We start from the raw sequence: 21,151 nt of genomic DNA, 5'->3' as shown, positions 1-21,151 counted from the left end.
GCAGTCTAGCAGTAACACCATGGTTTTCATGATTTTCTTAAAGCTGAAAATACAGCATGGTATCACAAAAAATACCACAGAGCATAACAGATTTATTATTATTAGCTCAGGAGCGCAGGAATCATCACCCACTTGTTTTATCATGGGGCTTTGAAATGACTGTAAAGTGTGAAATGATGGCATCATCATCACAGGCCTCCTCTGATCATGTTTCAACCACAAATTAAAGTTTATATACTTTACTACTGCTGTTTCACTTCATATACATTCTGTAGTGTTAGTATAACCTGATGTCTCCCCCTCCTTATTTATAGCCAACACAGGATGTTCTTAAAGGGGACGCAACATCCTAGTATGTGAATAATAGGTATTTACAGGTATGTGTGCACGTCGGATGCTGCAAAATGTGGTAAACAGGTGTAAACAAACGCTAATGTGTATGTACCGGTCCAAAATATAAAACCGAAAAGTGGACTGTTAGACGCAACAGCGACTTCTTCCTGTGTGCGTGCGTGTGTTTGTGTGAGTATGTGTGGAGGGGGTCGGTGGGTGGGTGTGGATGTGTGGAGGGGGTCGGTGGGTGGGTGTGGATGTGTGGAGGGGGTCGGTGGGTGGGTGTGGATGTGCGAAGAAAACATCGAAGTTTTTTTTTTTTTCCCTTTAGAGAATACTCTGCTACTAAAGTAAATAAAGCACCGGGTCGGACTCCGGATCTGGAGATACACCTCATTCAAGGGTCCCTGAATGCGTCTCGGAGCGCACACGGTTGAGCAGTAAGTAAAGAGATTTGTTGGTGCGTGTTGTTGAAGTGCATGTGTAACATGCTCGCTGCTCCTGCATCAGGGCGTTGTACTACGTAGATACAGATAACAGATGCATTATCTCTGAATGACAGTAACAGCTATTTAACTGAGTCACATCATTACACCCTCTTCAAACGCTGTTACCCCTCTTATACTTATTAGAGGGGTGACAGCTGATACTACTCCTGCACTTCTTTCTCCCATTTCTTGAAATCGTCTGCTTGTCTCTCCATTGCTCCACTATGGAGTTGCTTCACAAGTTTCAGTGATCTCTCTATCTTCCAGAGGTATTTAGAGATCTGTGTGGTATTATGGGATGTTTATCACAGGACTACATGCCATGTGGTGCTGGTACATCAGCTGGATGGTACTGTACCACATGCTGGGTGGTACATGTTCTCTGTTATACACACTGTGGCACCTATAATGAATTATTCTAAACTAGTGAAAAGACAGAATAAAACTCCATTCTCTGTGCTCCTTTTACAGTCTCTGTGGTCCAACCCCAATCCTTATGTTTAGTTGTTTTTCTCTTTTGAAGAGATTTCTGTCATTGAAAAGTTAATTTCTTGCTGCCTCATGCAGGACAGAAGTGGCAGCGAACCTGGCAGCCACCACTGCTGCATTAGTAAATTCGTGTGATATGAATCACATCCTGGTCAGTGTCTTTTCACTCTCCTGCCCTCGGGCAAGAGATATAGGAACATAAAAAGCCGGACAAATAGGCTGAAAATCAGTTTTTACCCCTGGGCCATCAGACTTCTAAACAACAACAAACAAACAACACAGTTTACTCTGTACGTTCACTGATGTACTCTGACTGATAAATGATATTATATGATATCAGTAAAAGTCTAAGCTGATAATATTATTGGCTCACTACCATAGTTGACTAGGCACTGCGAGTTATAATGCCGGTCATTGTTCCAGCAATGTGAGCAAACCCTTTAGGAGGAAATCCAAGGTATTCTATTACTTTGAATTGGTTTCTTCTCATTCTTTTCTCACAATATTGTTTTTTGTTCTTTCTGTGAAGCTTATTTTTGTTGGCTTGTCCAGTCCAAGAAACACTGTCCTGACTGTGTTTCTTCAGAAATCCAAACGTGTTTCTTCAGAAATACTTCTGGGGATGTTGCTAAATCTCTATCAGTGGTTGTTGAATAAAAACAATCATGGATTGTCAACATGTAATTTTCTCTCACTTGTTGTTTTTTTCTGTGTTGTTTTTCAGTGACTTTGGTCATGAAGTCTGTGCTTAGTGTGTCCCTGTTAGTTTTACTGGTGGAGCCTACAAAAGAGGGAAATTATGCACATTGTTGGCACATGTTAGATGTTTACAGGCAGAGTCTCTGACCTTTAAATCACCAGTATGCTCTTCCACATAGTTTTTCAAGAAGTGAATCCGGAGAAGAAAAATACTTTATTATTAATACCAGCAGCATGTGCATTTACACAGGAGGTGGTAAGTAGCTATGTAGATGGACTCCACTACACTTATCTGACATCTTTAGTCACAGGTTACTTTGCAAATGTAGATTCTTAATACCAAATGTAATCAAACAAAAGTTCCAGTTTATTATAATGCCACTTTATAAAGTAGTAGTTTGTTTTGAGTTTTACAGTATCAGTTCATAATATAACCTTACAACAAATATTATCTAGATTTAAAGGTTTCACAGCCTCCAACATTTGCTTTTTATTGCTACTAACTAAAGGCCCCGGGGGCCAGGCTGGCCTGGTGTTACTGGTGTCTCACCACAAAGAGTTCTTTGGAGTTCCATAACTTGGTTTTGTGTCTTTCTAAACTGTGTCTGGTCAGTTTGAACTGTAAAATGTAAAATGCTGTTATTTCTATTTCATAATTGAAAGAATTCCTCAAAGGAAATATTCTATAAATATTCTAACTTGTTTACTGCCCATGCCCAACCACACTTTACTCATGTCTTATTTAGATTGATATCAAAATATCTGCTTTTTCTGTGATACTGAAATGTTTTTCTGTTTTGGTACAACAGGAAATGTTTGTAAGGGTTATTTATCAGCCTCTTATCAGTGTTTTTCCAGGCCACACATTGTTTGCTCTCTGTACCGCTGCACTCTCCCACTTTTTGGGAATCAGGGAGGAGATGGGATGAGATTCAGCTGGTCCCTGCTACTGTACATGTCACAGGCTTCTCTGAGATTTCCTTTTTTCAGGAGTATTGTGGAGAACTTTAGGGCTGTGCTGAAACACTGTCTGTCCAGTATCCAGGTATTTGGCTGGACCTGAGCACATGCTTGTTTCCAACACTATAAATGCAGAGAACCCAGTGTATAATTTTTAGATGCCAGCGACATGTGTGATCTCACTGCCATTTTAAGCATAGTTAAGTTGGTCTGTAATCTCATTTTAGTTTAAGATAAGAGCCAACTGGGAATAAAAGCTGAGATGTTGATTCTTTGCCTCATATCCATCCCTTATCAATCAATACACTGTTGTTGACCTCATTACCCTCCAGTCCCCCACCTCTAAATTGAGAGGCAGGGAATAGATATTAAGTCATATCTTAACTTGACCCACCCTTTTTTTAACCTTTGAACAGTAACAACTACAGAAATGGGCACACATTGGAAAATCCTATACTGTAGGGGACAGGTTAACTCATTATCAATGATTGGAATGTGTTTCGCCATGTGCACTGTGATGTAGGAAGCATACAATGTTCATTTATGTGTAATTAGGATTTGTGATATTCACTTTATGGTGCTATTTAGAATTTATTGTGGGAAATCCTTCCACTGAATTCTGAACTCAAGTGTCCATGACTGGAAATTACATCACAAGGCTAATATACTCACACACCCTGACACCTCACAATAAACCTATTCTAACTTATATCTAACCCTAACCATAAAACCTAGACATGACAATCTCTGAACATGGACAAACAAAGGACAGCACGGAAACATAATTTGTCCAGACAAAGAAATAAAAGCATGCAGAAACACACCTTGCCCGTTACACAAGAGAGTTGTTAAATATTCCATTCTCCACCCTCCATTACAAACACTGCTGGAGAGGGGGCTGCATGTTACACTACTTTAAGAATCAGTGGACGCATCACAGCTGAGAAACATCAAGGTATTTCACAGTTTACTTTTGTTCATGATAATTGACACAGTACTGCACTGACAACACTGTTGTCTGTCCATGACATTAACAAGGGAATCAATAAATAGCAAATGCTATAGTCTGTGTGATCTCTATAGCAAATATAAGTATCTACACTTATATTTGTATATTTCCACGTGTACATTCTTATATTGGCTATAGAGATCACACAGACTATGTTTTCGAAAGCAAAATTTTAAAAAAAGTTATATAATATTTTGTTTCCTTCAAACTGTCATGCGTTCACGTTTTTTCATTACTAAAATGTACATAAATTATCTAATTAAGTACATTCACACATTTGTATAGATTTTATAACCTATACCTGTACATTTTAATTGGTTTTATAGCTGTTTTATTTTTGATGCACTTTGTTGGAACCCACTGTCCACATGCATCAGTTTCAATACTATTCATATACTTTATACTTCAAACCACTTGACTGGACTTAAAATTGAAATTCCCTTTGTTGTGTGAAAAATATGTCCCTGATAAAAATTTCAAAGTCTATGTTGTTTGTCAGCCACTGTTTTTTTCTCACTTTGTCCTTTTTACAGAGTTGTTATTTGTAATCTTTAAAAATTGTAATTATTTTTAATCTTTAAAAATAATCATGAACGCCTCTGGTACTCAGTACTTTCATTTCCCTAAAACAGACTATTTCTTAATTTAAGGATTTAAATTTAAAATACATTTTTATGTGTCTTATTGAGTATATCTTCCAGAAACATTTGCGAACATAAAGACACATCAAAAAATAATAAACAATCATTTTCCATTTCGTCAAAAATTCAACCTGCTAACTGATGATTCATGTTTTTTCCCCTATAGATTTATCATGATGGCAGCGCTGGGCCTAGCCCTGATAATGTTGTCCCTATCAGGACCCACGTTGGCCTTTGTACCCATCGGGGGTGGAGCGTCTACTCATGTCAGCATTACAGGAACGGCCTTATTGCAAAAAGTGACAGAGACATGTCGGGCTTTGGTTGAGGCGGCTGGTCAAGAGTTCAAACTCACGGTAGGAAGCAAGAAACATAGTTACACAACCTGCAGAAACATAAACAGTTGTTTGCCCTCATTTCAACATATCTTTGTAATTTTAATCAGCCTGAAAAAACAAACCACACAAACCCAGAGAACAATACTGGACACGCTCTTCAGATAGATGCTCAATTTGTGGTTTGTTTTGGACCACATTTTTACTGGAATAATTTGAAATATTGCAAAGTTAAAAAGTTGGCTAATTCGTTATTGACTACAGCCAGCAGCAGTTAGCTTGGCTTTTATAAAGACTGGAAACAGGTCTAGGTGGATTTTGTTGCTGTTACATGCAGGCTAGGTATTCTCCTATATATTTTTTCAGTCTTTGTGCTAACCTACAGTAGCTGGCTGCAGGCGGTATAGATTTACATTTAGAGAGAGAGTAGTATGAATTTTCTCTTTCTTTCTAAAAGGTCCCAAACGATTCATTTGAAGGGAAGTAGTGAGTGTACCTTTAGCTACGTCAACAATTTAACAGCGTGAAATGTAAGTGGGGAGGGGGGTTTTATCTGAGTATTATTTATCTAGAATAACGTGATGGGCTCTGTGTTGTACTGTTTGTGTCCAACATGGCTCTGTCTTTAAGGCCTTTTACTTTTGCATACCTGTTTCCAGCCTTCCCGACACTTAACTGCTGCTATTCCTTCTTGACTCTACTCTCTGCCTCCAGGGTTCTTCTCCTGAGGAGATTGTTCAGGCCTGTCTAGGACCCACAGCAACAGGACAGGTATCTGGTGCTAAATTCCATTCTGCTCTTCAAGAAATCTACACCCAGAATGGACTGGTAGACCGTGACTTTGTCAACAGGTAGGAGAAAATAACTAACTAAAACAAACAAACATAAAATAATGGGACATTGTGTGTTAAAAAAATTAAAATATAAGTTATCCTTACACTTATTATTATTATATGTGGAAATGTCTTCCAGTGCGCCCCACCACTTCAACTCAGAGGCCTTCCTGCAGGGACGTAGCCTGATCACTCAGGGCATGGTGGCTATTAAGGCAAATATTCGCATTGACAACTTCCGGGCTGCCAGGGAAACACTGGGCAAAATCCTTCATACCCTACAGGTGGGAGTGCAACTAGGTATTAGTAACCTAAAACAACTTGAAAAGACACTTTAGATAAAAGCCACACTGAAGAGATAATAATTATCCTCATCATCAATTTGTTAAACCTACTGACTCACTGACTACATGAATCACATTGATTATCAGTATCCTGATAATGATCAATACTGTCCCAGGAGTCTGGGTGTGTCAGCAACACTCCAGTAACTTCCCTGGGTAACTAGAGTGCAGTGCTGATACATTTTCTTCTATGTTAACCCAGTTAGGTGCTTAACATTTGGTTTTATCACGTTTGCAGTTTACTTGTCATGTAAGCAGAAATGAGACTGGTTGAGAGTGCTTGATTGTACAGATAATGGCTTCAGAGGATGTAGGCCAGTTAGTGATGTGTTACTGATAAAGTAACAAAAACTTCACTTAATGCATTTACTGGGAGGGATTTCCTTCCTTCTCTTTACTCATATGTCATTTGAAGCCAAGAGTATGACTAAATGAAGTGTACTGTGAACTGTAGTGTTGCAAAAGTTATAAACAGTGTTTTTTTAAACACTATTACAGGCACAAACAGCAGACTTAATAAACAAGAAGCAAATGCAAAACAAATGCAAAGCATTTCTACCTTGCCCTAGGCGGCTGCCTATATGTCTTGAAACAGGCTTGCATTAATGACTCAAGAAGGTACATTAAGTGAAAAATAACTAAAAGAAAAGATTTAAATGTTGACTTATCTAAATTAACTGTTTAGGAAATCTGACCTTGTGAGTGTGCAGAAGTATTAGAGTATGTGTTTCTGTGCAGGACTTTTACAGTCACAGCAACTGGGTCGAGCTTGGAAACAAAGAACCATATATCAATCTCATCCGCTCAGATTTGCCTCTGGATAACCTGGCAGGTGAGTGTGTGTGTGTGTGTTTGTGTGTGTGTGTGTGTGTGAGAGAGTGTGTCACTCATTTTCATCCACATACATTGCGTGTTTATCTGGGTTCAAGGCTTATAAGTATGCAAATCTTAATTAACTACTAAATATGAATCTGCATCCTTTATCCGTCTTGCTTGAGTAGACTACAACACAGCCACCTGCAGTGACTGCGCAAGTGGAACATGTCCCAATTCAATCCTCCCCAACATCCTGCAAGAGAACAAACTGACGTCAGGTTACATGGGAGTCTTCTCTCCTACCAAGCCTAAAGGTAACGGTGACAGTTGACCTTCAAATTATATTCAAATACACATGGATACTGCTCCCACATCTGTTCCTATACCGTGATATGACGTTGTGAGGCAGCGAGCAGAGATTCCAAGAAGTGAATACCGTCTCTTCTGTCTAGGTAAATGTAGTCATGGAGGTAAATCTGACCTGACTAGCACGACACATCCTCGTGGTGGCATCAACAAAGACGAGCTTAGCTCCGATAATGTGGCCTTCCACAACACTGCTGTGAACCTAGCCACAGCTGCCAGCCTCCAGCTGCTGGAGGACATCCGGTCAGCTGTAGGGGATGATAACTTTCTCAGGTAAGATGGTAATACATGAAAAAATGTCTTTTTGTACGTGCTATGAATGAGTGAAAACTGAAAATTCTTTTTTCCTTTCTCAGAATGGTGGGGATTGCCCGGCCATCTGCTTTGTGCTTTGTTATTGACACCACTGGCAGTATGTCAGACGACATTGATGCAGCCAGGCAAATTACTTATGATATTATTGACAGCAAGAAAGGAACTCAAGATGAGCCATCCGAGTACATATTGGTGCCCTTCAACGACCCTGGTAAGAAGTCTTCTACTTGATTAGTCCTTTTCAGGGTGCCATAAAATGTAATGTACAATGTTTAATCCTTGGCTGTATACCTAATGTACAGTTAATACTAGTTAATGTGGCTAATAATAGTTACATTTAAGTACATGATCTTAAGTAACATATACACTGTAATGCACACTGTAAATCTAAAATACTTTACTTTTCTGTGTTGCGTTTCATATGTAGAGTATGGACCCATGATCAGAACAACAGATGCTGATAAGATGAAAAAAGAAATCGCTAAGCTCACAGCTAATGGAGGTGGTGATGTCCCTGAGATGTGTCTGTCAGGTCTTCAGGTATTAAGATGAATTATGATGTCTTGAAATTGGAACTGGGATGGTGATTGGTTAGGGCTGTCACTTTTCTGTTGTTTAACTGAAGTGCTTTATATCTCCAGGTGGCTCTCTCTGGTGCCCCTGGGTCCTCCTTCATCTATGTGTTCACTGATGCTATAGCCAAAGACATCGAGCTGAAGGACACAATAGATGCTCTTATAAGCAGCACCAAAACAGAGGTAAGTACCTACTAGCAGCCCATGATACCCAATGATCACTCACTTCGAGCAGATTAATTTACTCCAGGTGTTGGGGGTATGATCTCCACAGGTATCATTTTTTATGACCTCAAGCTCTAGAAGACGCCGTCGTTCCTTGAGGGCTGCTTCCTTTGAAGACTACAAGGACCTGGCCTTGGCCTCTGGAGGTCAGGCCATCCAAGTGTCCAAGAGGGAGCTGCCTCAGGCCACAGATATCATCCTTGACACGTCCACTTCAGCTCTGGTAAGACGGTGCAATTCTAGTAGCAGTATCTATAGTAAAGCTTGCACCAGTCCTTACTTACAAAAATAGGTGCATTTAGCTTCTCTTGGTTTCTCTTCCACATTAGGTGACAGTTCTTCAGCGAGCAAGGAACCCTGGGAAGCAGGAGACCTTTACCTTCATGTTGGATGAATCTCTTGAAAACATCACCATCTATATTACAGGGACATCCATGACTTTCACGTTGACCAACCCCACAGGTAATTCCCATGGTTATGTCACATGTTAAAGACTTGCTTTTAATTATGATACATATTTAGGATTATTGATGCATGCTAAACAATTGCAGGACTTAGCCAGAGCCAGAGTGAGGCTAATGGTAAGCTGGGAACAGTTCAGACTGTGGGCAATCTAAGGAGAATTCGACTCAACACTGACAAGCAGACAGGAATCTGGCAGATCAACATCAACACCAATCAAGCGTACACACTCAAGGTCACAGGTCAGTTATGGTTATATTTGTTAATTACACATAGTAACCTTTGCAGAGCCAAGCATTTCTCTTCTATTCCTAAAATACTTAAATTTTATTCATACATTCAGAAGCTTTACTGAGTTCTTTACTGTGTATCTGTGCTTGTGCCTGCAGGCCAGAGTACTATTACCTTTATCTATGATTTTGTGGAAAGCTTTGAAGGACCTCACCCAGGTTATGCAGTACTTCCTGGGCGTCCACAAGCAAGTAAGTTTCATGCAATAAAGCACTTCATAATTTCTCTTTAAACATAACATATTTTGTTGTTAAACTGCAAGTTCATTAAATATTAGGAATAAAAATTTGAAGTGGCAAAGGATTAAAAAATGAATTGTTGGAAACGCAGGTCAGCCAGTCACACTGATGCTCTCAGTGATGGGTAGGAAAGGCCCATCCTCTGTGAATGTAGGAAACGTTGGACTTGTAGCTGTGTCTGGTGCAGAGGCTTTCACCAATAGCACTTTAACTGACATGGGGAATGGAAACTTCCTGGTGACTGTCGATGCAGTCCCTGAAGGGGAGTTTGTGATCGCTCTGAAAGGAACAGACAAAGTGTCAAACAGTGAATTTCAGAGGCAGTCTACCACTCAGATGTCCATCTCCAAAGTGAAAATCCAGGTCTGTCTTCTCACAGCTTTTGTTTGACTGGTGACAAAAATCATGGGGATAGCAAATATATCCTGGCACACCACTGCTGTTAAACGATTTCACTCTTCTTTTCATATGTTTATTGCCCTTTGTCCTCATTGCATTTCCTTTCTAGGCTGTGGTGGACTCCAGTGTGGAGCCTGGGAGCCAGTTCAAACTCCCCTTCAGTGTAATGACCGAGGGCCCTGGCGGTCAATATTCCATCAGTGCCAAGAACGACAAAAACTTTCCCATGTCCTTCCCAAGCAGGTTAGGGGAAACAGCTGAAAATATTGTCCCTGCTGACATTGACAAGAACTTTCAACATTTAGCTATTTCCTTTTTGTGGCATGTAGGTCACAGAGAGGAGATCACTCTCACATATATGCATTACTAGACTACTAGACTAGACTCTAGTAAAAAGATCTAGGCATCTAAAGCTTAACCCATGAAAAAGTGCTGTTTCTTGGCTCTCAAAATTTGCATGATTATCAGGAAGTCAGTTACTGGTCCTGGCCAAGAAAAAGTCACTAATAAGATCCTCCATCAAACTGTCAATTGCTTTTTGTACAGTATTCTTGTACAGAGTAAACAAATAGAATGAGCTAATACTGTAAATGGGCTTTATTATGTAGATGCTGGTATGTGGCTGCTGTCTGTCATCAACAGATGCTGTACATACTGTATGTGGAAATGCTATTGAATAAGTGTGTCCCTTAACATGTACTTTAAATCTTAGCTTTTAGATTAATCTACCTGGTAACCTGCATGTAACTTTTCCACATTGGGGCAAAAGTACATATCTACCATCTTACCACACTCTCACCCCTTTCCTCTTTAATATCATACTCAAATGTACAGAAATGCTCTTACAGTTCCTGTAACACTGAAGTGGACGTTTCTCTTTTGTCTTGACAGCCTCGCCTTATCAACTGGGCAATATGCTAATGCTACCTTGATCATTACACCACCTAACAACACACCATCAGGCACTGACGTCACACTGACATTGGATGCCAAGTCGGCCAGTGGCGTTGACTCCAATTATGCTGTTCTAAGATTGTCTGTTGTTACCAAGGTAACAAATTGTAGGAAAGAGTGAAACAAGTAAACTGAAAAATCTTGAGAAAGATCTAGGCATCTGTTTGCTGTGATTCATGCCCATTTCTCCTGTTCTTCCCAGATAACAGATTTTGTTCCACCTCAGTGCGAAGTGTTCAGTGTGCTGGCTGCCGATTGCCCTCGAGATGCGTCTCAGTGTAGACCTTTTCTGTGGCAGCTCTCGGCTAACCTTACTGACGGAAACGGCACAGGGATAGAGAGCATCTTTCTGCGCCAGGGCAATGGAAGCCTCTCATACACCTCCATGTCTTCTCCAACCATCCAGGCAAACTACAATGCCTCCTGCTGCTCGCAGATTGTTGAGATTATTGCTGTAGATAAAATTGGCAATGTGGGAAAGTGCTATCATTCAATTGCTCCTACGGGTGGGTCCCCTGCTTTAACTCTGTCACTGCCATTGTGGCTGTGCCTGCTGGTATCTGTTTTTGCAATGAGGCTTTAAAGGGTTACATTTCTCAGCAGCTTGTCTGTACACTGCAAGATATGTATTGGATCATCATTTTTATTGGATGCAGTATTAAATCTACTGTTTACAAAGCTTTCTACTGTATACAGTCATCTTATGCCCAGATGTCCTGCCTTAAGAACCTTTTTTTGTGCATTAAAATCTAATAATGCTAAAACTATACTATAAAAACTAATTTACCATGGAAAAAATATGCATGTGTAATTGATCTTCTTTGGATGAATTTTAATTTTTTAAATAATTTCATTAATTGTCTAAAGGCTCATTTTTAGGAGAATATATTTTTGGTGGTTCAATGGTACAGTAATAATTCTAATATATATGACATTCAGTGGAAACGGACAGAAAAACTGAGAACATGGACAGAGAATTACTGCAAGAACAATGGATGTTGATTTCAGTGATGTGAAATCACAATATCCTTACTGAGCAAATGTTGACCAACATTTTCCAACATTAAAAATGTGTTTTCTGACAACAAAAAATACACGGAATGGAGTCAGTTGATAATCTAAACATTTATTTACTATTTTCCTTAATGACAGTGCCAAGACATTAAATTAACATAATCAATAATATGTACAATTTCTTAAATGAATTAACAATTGGAGAAAGGAGTCTGAATGCACCTTTATTAAAAAAAAACTAACAAAAAAAAAAAACTAGTTAGTTGCTAGTCAATTATTGCACAAGACGTATAAATTACCCTTAGTGCCATTTTAGCAATGACAGTATGAAAAAAACAATGTCAATATAAATATTGGAAATTTTATGAACAAGTCAATCTGTTTTACAGTTAAATAACAGCACTTTCAATTCAATAATTCTTACATATTTACTGTATATTACATTACACTGCTTTTCATAATATTGTCTGGTTGAACACAGTGGAAAATGACTACAAAGCTTCCGTTTATTAATATTATATAGTCTATAATTTTTAGCTTCATAACCATAGAAATAAGAAACCAAATTTATAAATTAGGGCTACTACTAACAACTGCTCTCGCTACAGACTGTGTCAATTTATTGATTAACTGTTTAGTTAACAAGATATCAGACAGTTGCGGCAATCATCTGTTTTCAACTTTTTCAGAATCCATAGAGATATCTTCTAATCTTTACTTTTGTCTAACCAAAACAAATTATGATATTCAATATTCACATTACAATATTAAATAGAAAAAAGTAGAAGTAGGAGTTGTAGATTAATTTTTACGTTGATCTTAATAAATAATTTAAATAATGTAAATCATATAACAACAGCAGGATATTTTTATATGTATGCTGATGATATCCAAAAACTGTGGATCTTTCATGATGAAAAAACGTTACAGTAAAAATGTGAGATATAGCAGGACATCTAGCAAGAGATTAACAGTTTTTAAAACTTAAAACTTGTTTTTGTGTGAGTCCTGTGTTATCATTAGTTCAAATCAATTTCTTATTTACCAAGAGAAAAGAAATTACTCGAGGCGCTTTCAGTTACACAAAAGCAAATAATGTAAATAGTTCTCAAATACTGAACCATTATTTTAAGCATTTATGGAAATTAATAAACCAAAAAAGGAACTGCATACTGTATCCTTTACATTCTTTAGAACTACACCACGAAATGGAGAAGATAAAAAAAAAACAACAACTCAGAAATCCAGAGAAAATGAAATTAACAAGGCATTTCCTATTTCTATCCCTTATTCTATTTTATGTACATTTTTAACATGTTTTTTCAGATGTCCCGACTGTGTAAAACGCTTGGGGCAGTGTGGGCAGGAATGTGGTTTCTCCCCTGTGTGGATATATTTATGTCTTTTCAGGTTATTGAAGTCTAGAAATCCTTTTCCACAGTATGGGCACCAGTGTCTCTTCTCACCGTTATGCCACCTCAAATGCACATTTAGTTCTACTCTCCTTGTGAATTTTTTTTCACAAAGGTTGCAGTGGAATGGTTTCTCTCCAGTGTGGATCCGTATGTGGGCTTCAACATCTCTTTTTGTGTAGAATCCCTTGTTGCAGATCTGGCAGACAAAAGGTTTAAGCCTGCCGTGCACCATCTGGAGGTGCTTAGTGAGGCCGAAACGGTAAACAAAGCCTTTTCCACACTGAGGGCAGACGTGGATCCTACCATTACGGTGGACCCGGCCGTGCCGTTTAAGACCCTTGGAGTCTGTGAAGCTCTTTCCGCAGAGTGTGCATGAGAAAGGTCGACGCCCTGTATGGAGCCCAACATGGCTCTCCAGAGCAGCACTGCTGCTGAGGATGCGACCGCACTCCCCGCACTGATTCTTTAGGAGATGGCCACCAATGACTAACAAGGGCTGTAATGGTGATACAACAGGTGGGGCTTTGACAGGTATGGGATGGATTGTAAGACTAGGGGCATAAACTGCTGTATGATCTGGAAATTTTGTCTCTTTCTTGGGTGTTTTTGTGATGGGCATTTTAGGAGGAATCCAAATAGCTTTAGACGTACATTTTTTCACAGGCTCACTATTATCTTGGTTTCCTGCTAACTGGCTTGCTTTAGCTCCAGTCTGCAATTTTTGTTTAGACATTTTCATTTTAGCTATTGTTTTGGCTTTTGCTGCTTTGGCTAATTTCTTAGCATTCGCCACTCTTAAATTCTTTTTACCATCTTGACTTAATCTGGGTTTCTTAGCAGAAGTAGATTCCACAGTCCTTTTAGGACTGAAACCATCTTTACCTAACCACCTAGCAGTTAGACGAGCAGTTTCTCGCTTAGCTTTTTTAGCACCATCTGTAGTTACACTAAATCTCCTGAGACTGAAGGAACTGGACTCCCTTTTAATCTGTTTAGTGCCAGGACTAAGTGTAGCCAAGCAGGACCTCCTTTGACTGCCGAATACTGGTTCACTTGTACTTTTAGACATTCTGGGACTAACAGAAACACATTTGGTTTTTAGTGGGCTAGGACCCTCTCTAGCTGAACCTGTCCTCCTAGGGCTCACAGAAGTGGGTTTTGTGTTGTTAGGACTGGTGCCATTTTCATCTGAACTTGTCCTTCCAGGGCTCACAGACCTGGAGTTGGCCTTTTTCGGGCTGATGCCACCTTTGGTTGAACTGGGTCTTCTAGGACTCACAGAGCTAGACTGCTCATTTGTAGAGTCTATACCTGTACCTAAACTAGCCGTAATGCTAGCATCCTTTGATCTTCTAGGACTGGCAGTTGTTGGTTCACTAACACTTCTTTTGGATCTCATATAATGTTTACACAGTTCAGACCTAAAAGGACTAATGGGGGTGAGTTCATCAGTAGTCTTATTAGGAGATGCCACATTGTTAACCACAATTGCATTTGTAGGGCTAACAGCAATAGGCTCACTGGTATCATTTTGACTATCCATCTCTAATCTAGGTTTCTTTGGGCTTACAGAGGTTGTCTCGGTTGCCATGCATAGCTCTGAAATTTCTTCAGCTCTTCTTATTTGCAATTGAGTTTTGAGGTGACTTCGGAGACGGGCCACAAGGGAAGTTTTCTGTAATGTTTTTTTGTCACAAGCTGTGTCATCTGCAAAGTCATTTACAGAATCCTACAAGAAAAAAGAAACAAGAAAAATACATTTACTACTCTTACTCTTTGCAGGAAGTTTCAGTTAAATATAAACAGTGGATCCAGTTATGCAGAAAATCACCATCAATCAGATTTTAAAAAATACAAAATAGTAGCAATATCCTGTCTGAATGTGTAGAAACCAGTGCAAATATTATTTTATCCCTGTAAAAAAAATTTTGCCAAACAGAATTGGGAGCTATACCTATTATATTACCTTTTCTGAGGCCTGAACAATAGGTGACACTGCCAGCTGTGCCAGGAACTGGGTTTTAGTCATCTGTACATGAGGGTCAGATGTGTCCTTGGTAGTGAGGGCAGTTAGCTGTATTGAGGCGGCTGACTGTTTCTCAACAGGTGGATAATTAGTTAATGCACAGTTTGGTACTGCACTGCTTACTATTTCATTGTCCAATTTAGAAATATTTTCATCCGCTGAAGGTTCAGTCGTGCTGATGACTAGTGCTGGCACACTGGATGATGTAGATGGCTGTGGATAACTACTGTCTTCCTTCTTTTGAACATCATTTGGCTCTAAGATCTGATGGGCATTTATAGAAACAGATATAGATGTTTTCTTTACATTGGGACAAATGTTAGTGGATGACACTGGTGTCTCAGATGGCTGTGTTGATACAATCTTTTCTGCGGTACTTCCTTTCAACTGGGGCTGAGTATCAGAAGACCCTTTTGAAATCAATCTTGAGACTAAAACCGATTCTTTGGTTGAAACTGGAAATGGCAGTCTAGTTAATCGGACCATTGCAGAGAGTTTGTGTTCAACAGTGGGTAGTTTGACTGGAATTACTGATGGAAACACTTTCTCTACTGCCCTTTTTAAACTGGTTTCTGTAATAGCATTTGTTGTTACAGGAACAGTGGTGGTTTGCTTGAGAGACTCCAAATTGTCAGATGTATGAGCTCTCTTTTGAGATAACAATGTAGCCACTTCATCTGAAGTGGTTTGTGCAGCCAAAGAAGCTTTCAGCTCCTGTGATGAAGAGCTCAACTGAGGTGATGCAGCTGAATCCTGCTTTGCTTTAAGAACAAATGTCTTTGACTGCGACGGTCTTGGAATTAAGATAATTTTGGACTGCTGGTCTCTTAAGATGGCGCTGGATTGCAAAGGGACAACAGTAGGCAATTTCCTAGAGGTAAGATATAAACTTTTCTGAAGGACAGAGGAAAGGGAAGGTGTTTTGACGGGCAAGCTTGCAGCTGTAGAGGTTGAAAGTGAATTAGCATTGCGAGCAATAACTGTCGACACAACAGCAGGAAGCTGGGTTGGGGACAGTGCTGCAATTTTCGGAGACATTATTGAACATGCTGATCTTGGCACAACAATTATTTTTTGAGGTGCTGCGTTACTCAGTTTACTAGGTGCCACAGACATCAAAGGATGCCGATTGAACTGCTGAAGTGACCCAACTCTTGTCTGGGTTGCAGCACTTGGTAATGGATAAGGCAATGTAGTAACACTGGACAAAGTACCTACATGCTGTGGATTTGGTATGACACCTGTAAGTTGTCCTTGGGCTTCATTGCTCAGAGCTGCATTTTTAGTGTTAGGGGTAGCATTATGCGTCTTCAGTTTTGATTGCTGTAATGTGGACATCTCTGTTACAGGTAGTTTGCCTTCAATTTCATAAAAAGGAAGCCGCGCCATTGGTCCCTTGGCTGGAATCTCATCTACAGTTTGCAATTTACCCACAAGGGAAGCACACTTGGTTTTTGGTGGCACTGCCCTGTTTTGTGGAGAGGACGATGCATTTTCTTCAGTTGACCCATTCATAGCTTCAACAAGTAACATTGCATCCTGAAGCGTTACAGACGTGCGCCGACGTCTGTCTTCAAGTGCTAGTGCTTGTGGAGTGTTCAGTGTTTCATTTGAAGATGAAACTTCATTGGATAGAGTCTGAACTTCCACTTCTTCCAATTCAATGCAAAGCTGTTGAAATCCAGGTGTTTTTTCCTGTTTCGATAAGCATCCTTTCCTCAAAAATACTTCTGAAACAGGCAAAGAGGAAAAATCATTTTCCTCTAAAGCAGTGTTTACTCTTTCTTGAACTGATCGAGTAATAATGGATGAAGTCTTTTTAAACTTAACTGGAGATAGTTTTGGAGACTCCAATGTAGTTATATTCATTGTATCAACAGCAGAAGAAACCTGAACCTCTTCCTTGCTTACTGAAGAAATTGTTGTGTCCTGTTCTGTTGTTGTAGACGGTAAGTGAAGTACTTTTACCGCCTGCTTCAGTTGTTTCACTCTCTTTGGTGGTCGTCCTCTTTTACGATGCACTGGCTGGAAAGTAGACTCACCTTCTGCCATACAGGTTTTTGGAGCTTGATTTGCTACTTCTTTGTTTTGTGATGTGGGCACTGATGGCTCTTCCACTACACAGCACACACTGCCATTTTGTTGCAGAGTATCAGTTTGATCATTTACGGACACTTCGCTCTCTCTTTGACAATGTTGGGGGGCGACTGATGATTGCCCTCTTTTAAGGGGTTCAACATCTGACTCATCCTGAGCAACTATTAATGGATATTCATCAGAAGCTGTCTGTGTCCCCATTTCTGATATGTCCAAGCTACTTTCAGACTCCTTTTCAAAGCCATCTTGTATTGCAGCAAATGAGATGACTAGTGAATGCTCTGGTCTAGATGACTGGCTCTGGACTCCTTGTAGACTGCAATCAATTTCCATAGAGGGTAGTTCCATTGCCACAGTAGTCTTTTCATCTTCTTGAGGCGATGAAATATCTCCAGTTTTTGTTCCACAAGTAGAGGTTGGTGTTGAACCTAGCCACAACAGGAAGAATAAATGAGAGGCAAACCTTACCAAATTTGTAGAATTTGTTACATTTTACAAATTATTTTTTTTCTTTGGAGATGTAAAGTCAGGTTTAATGAAACACCACCTGCATTAGCACTCAAAACATGCCCACAGATTACAGTGGGCTCATCTTCCTCTAGCTTCAAGATTGTCTGCAGACAGGAATCATCATTATCCTGTGGAAGACGGATGCATAGTTCACTATCAAGACAACACAAGTAAAAGAATAAATGTGTCTACTGCTAAGATGCACACGCACCTCCTGTTTGATTTGTATATATGCCATTTGAGAATCAGAGAGGCCTCTGTGGGACACATAGTTGTGCTCCTGCAAACCATAGTCTGTCTCTTCATAATGCCACTGTTGTTCTTGATTTTGCACTGATGAGTCTCTCAGTGGTTGACACTGTTCTACCAGCATGTTGCGAAGTGGAACAAGATCTGTTAAAAAACAACAACACACACACACACACACACACACACACACACACACACACACACACACACACACACACACACAAAAAGACACAGAGTAAATTGCTAGTGTGAATTCAGTTATATCTTATTTTTAACTGAGCTGTCAGTCTAAGAGCAGTTAAATTGTTGCATTGTACCTTGTTGCCTAAAAAGAAATAACAAGGCTATTTATTTTATTTAGCCCCAAAACTGTCCCAGAGGCCATTTTATTTTCCTCAGAAAAATCTGTATAATGCACATTTTAAGCCTGGACTTAAGGTTTTATTATTTTAGGACACTTCAGAATTCAAACAAAAATTGATTGGACAGAAAAAGAATCAGCAGGTTAATTAATAATCATTATTGATCCAGTTTATAAAAGTACTTTTTTTCCTCCTGTAACTGGCATGCTTATTATTACATTAATTTGCCAGTGAGCTGGTTCACGAAACCCTGTAAATGTATAGCGATAGTGTAACTGCAGATCTTAGTTCCAACAGTGTTACTTTTGATGCACATCGGGTGTAGAGCCAAAGATTGTATATGAGTTTAGACATATCGCTTCATAAGACTTCTGTGCAATGTGCCAAAAGAAAAAGGTGTAAAGCACCAGTCGATCTTGCATTAGTTTCAGGATCTAGCGGCAAGAATATTTACATCATGTTAATAAATGCACATCAACTTTGGTCTCTAAATCCAGACTTTCAGTGTTTAAAAGTGCCTGCTGTTCTTTTTTCTCTCCTCTTTCCACTCACACCAACCGGTCGAGGCAGATAGCCGTCCACCCTGTCTTCTGGGGATTTCTTCCATTAAAGGGAGTTTTTTCCCTCTCCACTGTCTCCTAGTGCTTGCTGAAGTGGAGTTGTTGGGGTTTTTTTTTTTTTAAATAATCCTTTCCAGTTATTTTTTGTAAGGTCTTAAATCTTAAACTGCGAAGTAACTTAAGATAATTTCTGCTGTGATTTGGCGCCATATAAATTAAACTAAATTGAATTTGAGCCAATCACCTATTGGCTCAAATTCATAGCTTAGAAAATAAGCTATGTTAAAATGTAGAGGTGGGAAAAACGAGTCTTTGAACTGACTCAGATCCGTGAGTCTCGAACTGTAAAGTGAACGAATCATTTTGATTCATTTTGTTCATTTTACAGCGGGTTTCGGTGTATCCCTCTAGTGGGCATTACATTATTGTATTATTATTATTATTATTATATTATGATTCAATGACTAAATAATGTCTGTCTGGCATCAGGTGACAAATGACCGTCAGATATCAGACATCATTCATTTCCTTGTTTCTCAGTCCACAGCTCCTTAGCGGAGCTACAGCTGTCACGTGACAAATGAACGAAAGAACGGTCCGTATGAACGACTCGTGAACTACTGTAGTGCTGCTGACACAGAGCCTGAGCGGCCTGACTGTCACGTGACAAGAACGAGGACCTGAGTACAGACTCACAGTTGAGTGAGTCGTGAACGAATCATTTCTGTTTCCTGTCCTGCTGACTGAGCTTATGCAGCTGCTGCCATGTGGCGAGAGAAGGTACTGCAATGAACTGGAAATGAACGAATCACTCACTGAGAGAACTAATCACTCCCAAGTCATAGAAAAGATTCGTTCATATTGAACGAATCGTTCAAGACCGAAACATCACTAAAAGTCAGTAGTCCCCCTCTACTACACTAGAACCAGTTTTATTGGCCTGAAGACTCTTCTTTGCTTGTCAAAAAGCGAAGAACTGCTTGGAAATCAAACACTGGCTCCCAACCAGGCTGGGAACTGGCTTGATGGAACAGGGTTAATAAATAGACAGTATCCTTGATTCCCATTTAAACCAATACAGGGAAGGGTTGTACGGAATAATCCTATTTTAATTGAATGGTGGTACTGGTCCTAAAAACTTCAACTAGATGTTTTGTCCTTGATTTCAGTTTCAGTTGTCACTACATTTCCATTGTTATGTCGCCTGTATCATTTCTACATCGTGCCTTTTCCATATGCTCACTCAATGTTCCCACGATGTGGGAAAGCCCTGTATGTTATTTACGGTATCAACGTAAAAGTGAAAATAGTAATGGTTTAACCACTTAACAGTAATGCAGATTGATATCGGTTAGGTAGCACATGGACGATGTGGTTGAGAGGTATCTTTCCTAACATCTTTCGTTAGCTGAGATAGCTCAGTGTGGTTTCGCTCCCATTTGGATCCCACGCTGTAGCGTTAGATAAGACTGGGCTAGGCTAACGTTACTGAGAAGAGGGTACGTGTAACACGTATAGATATAATACACAGTGAGATGGGCTTAAAAACACCGCACAGTATCAATACAGACGGCTTTAAATCAGCTGTTTTCTGGAAACGTTGACGTTAACAGGTACCACGACTCACCACACTGAATGGCGGTGTCACGCTTTTCAAAGCCAGCGCCAGTTCCTGGAGGTGGCTCGCTGACTCTGCTGTACACAGGCGCTGGGCTTTTAGTTTTCTCAAACCGGCTACATCTTGTTTTGAGATCCTCGTTTTCTTCCTTCAGTCTGAGTATTTCTGCTTTCAGCTCATCGACCATAGTTTCGAAAAGTTTCGTGGTCTCCGCCACAGCACTCTTCAGCATGCTCTCCATGACAGAGGCGTACTTGGTCTGAAAATCGTCCGCCGACATTTTTTGGGATTGTTTAACGTAGCCGTTCGTCCAAGTGTCGATATAAATCTACTTTTCACAGCACGTTTACCGGATCGTTATTAAAGAAATGCGGTATTAGGAGCTGGTTCAACATGGCTTCTTCCTGTGAACAGACGCGGTCTTTGCTTTGTGTGACGCACATCCACCGAACTGAAGAAGGGAGCTGAGCTAAATATCCGGTGAATCTGTTGAATTAATAAGCCTGTATTTTCTACATATGATCAGG

General features: G+C 39.8%; 2 protein-coding genes across 3 annotated transcripts in view; one reads left to right on the top strand and one right to left on the bottom strand.

The window, feature by feature from the left end:
- Positions 1 to 12,851, top strand: part of vwa11 (von Willebrand factor A domain containing 11) — a 23,657-nt gene extending 10,806 nt beyond the window's left edge. The window contains exons 1-18 of one of the 2 annotated variants that reach the window (XM_026359696.1): positions 665 to 773; positions 4,786 to 4,975; positions 5,669 to 5,805; positions 5,927 to 6,071; positions 6,870 to 6,963; positions 7,133 to 7,261; positions 7,400 to 7,586; positions 7,670 to 7,839; positions 8,056 to 8,168; positions 8,270 to 8,386; positions 8,478 to 8,651; positions 8,758 to 8,890; positions 8,980 to 9,132; positions 9,280 to 9,372; positions 9,512 to 9,783; positions 9,929 to 10,062; positions 10,711 to 10,870; positions 10,976 to 12,851. In XM_026359696.1, coding sequence (XP_026215481.1) covers positions 745 to 773; positions 4,786 to 4,975; positions 5,669 to 5,805; positions 5,927 to 6,071; positions 6,870 to 6,963; positions 7,133 to 7,261; positions 7,400 to 7,586; positions 7,670 to 7,839; positions 8,056 to 8,168; positions 8,270 to 8,386; positions 8,478 to 8,651; positions 8,758 to 8,890; positions 8,980 to 9,132; positions 9,280 to 9,372; positions 9,512 to 9,783; positions 9,929 to 10,062; positions 10,711 to 10,870; positions 10,976 to 11,356 — 2,811 coding nt within the window. In that variant the 5' untranslated portion in view covers positions 665 to 744 and the 3' untranslated portion in view covers positions 11,357 to 12,851. Of the gene's footprint in view, positions 1 to 664; positions 774 to 4,785; positions 4,976 to 5,668; positions 5,806 to 5,926; positions 6,072 to 6,869; positions 6,964 to 7,132; positions 7,262 to 7,399; positions 7,587 to 7,669; positions 7,840 to 8,055; positions 8,169 to 8,269; positions 8,387 to 8,477; positions 8,652 to 8,757; positions 8,891 to 8,979; positions 9,133 to 9,279; positions 9,373 to 9,511; positions 9,784 to 9,928; positions 10,063 to 10,710; positions 10,871 to 10,975 lie in introns of those variants that run through there. The other variant, XM_026359697.1, reaches the window with a different exon arrangement.
- LOC113161882 (flocculation protein FLO11) lies at positions 11,352 to 21,151 on the bottom strand. Its single transcript, XM_026359695.1, has 5 exons — positions 20,634 to 21,151; positions 18,047 to 18,228; positions 17,873 to 17,963; positions 15,169 to 17,753; positions 11,352 to 14,931 (listed from the first exon to the last, which is right to left on the bottom strand). Exons 1-5 carry the CDS (start codon positions 20,902 to 20,904, stop codon positions 13,075 to 13,077), a joined length of 4,986 nt encoding a protein of 1,661 aa, XP_026215480.1. The 5' UTR covers positions 20,905 to 21,151; the 3' UTR covers positions 11,352 to 13,074.

Source organism: Anabas testudineus, chromosome 1, assembly GCF_900324465.2.
Source record: "Anabas testudineus chromosome 1, fAnaTes1.2, whole genome shotgun sequence".
NCBI lineage: Eukaryota > Metazoa > Chordata > Actinopteri > Anabantiformes > Anabantidae > Anabas > Anabas testudineus.
This window is presented reverse-complemented; position numbering and strand designations above follow the sequence as displayed.

Excerpts from the sequence above, each read along its gene's own strand:
- LOC113161882 (XM_026359695.1), bottom strand. The coding sequence starts at position 20,904 with ATGTCGGCGGACGATTTTCAGACCAAGTACGCCTCTGTCATGGAGAGC. Across the intron at positions 18,229-20,633 it reads TGACACCGCCATTCAGTGTG|ATCTTGTTCCACTTCGCAAC; the intron begins GTGAGTCGTGGT and ends GTTTTTTAACAG. Across the intron at positions 14,932-15,168 it reads TTGTTCAGGCCTCAGAAAAG|GATTCTGTAAATGACTTTGC; the intron begins GTAATATAATAG and ends TTTTTCTTGTAG.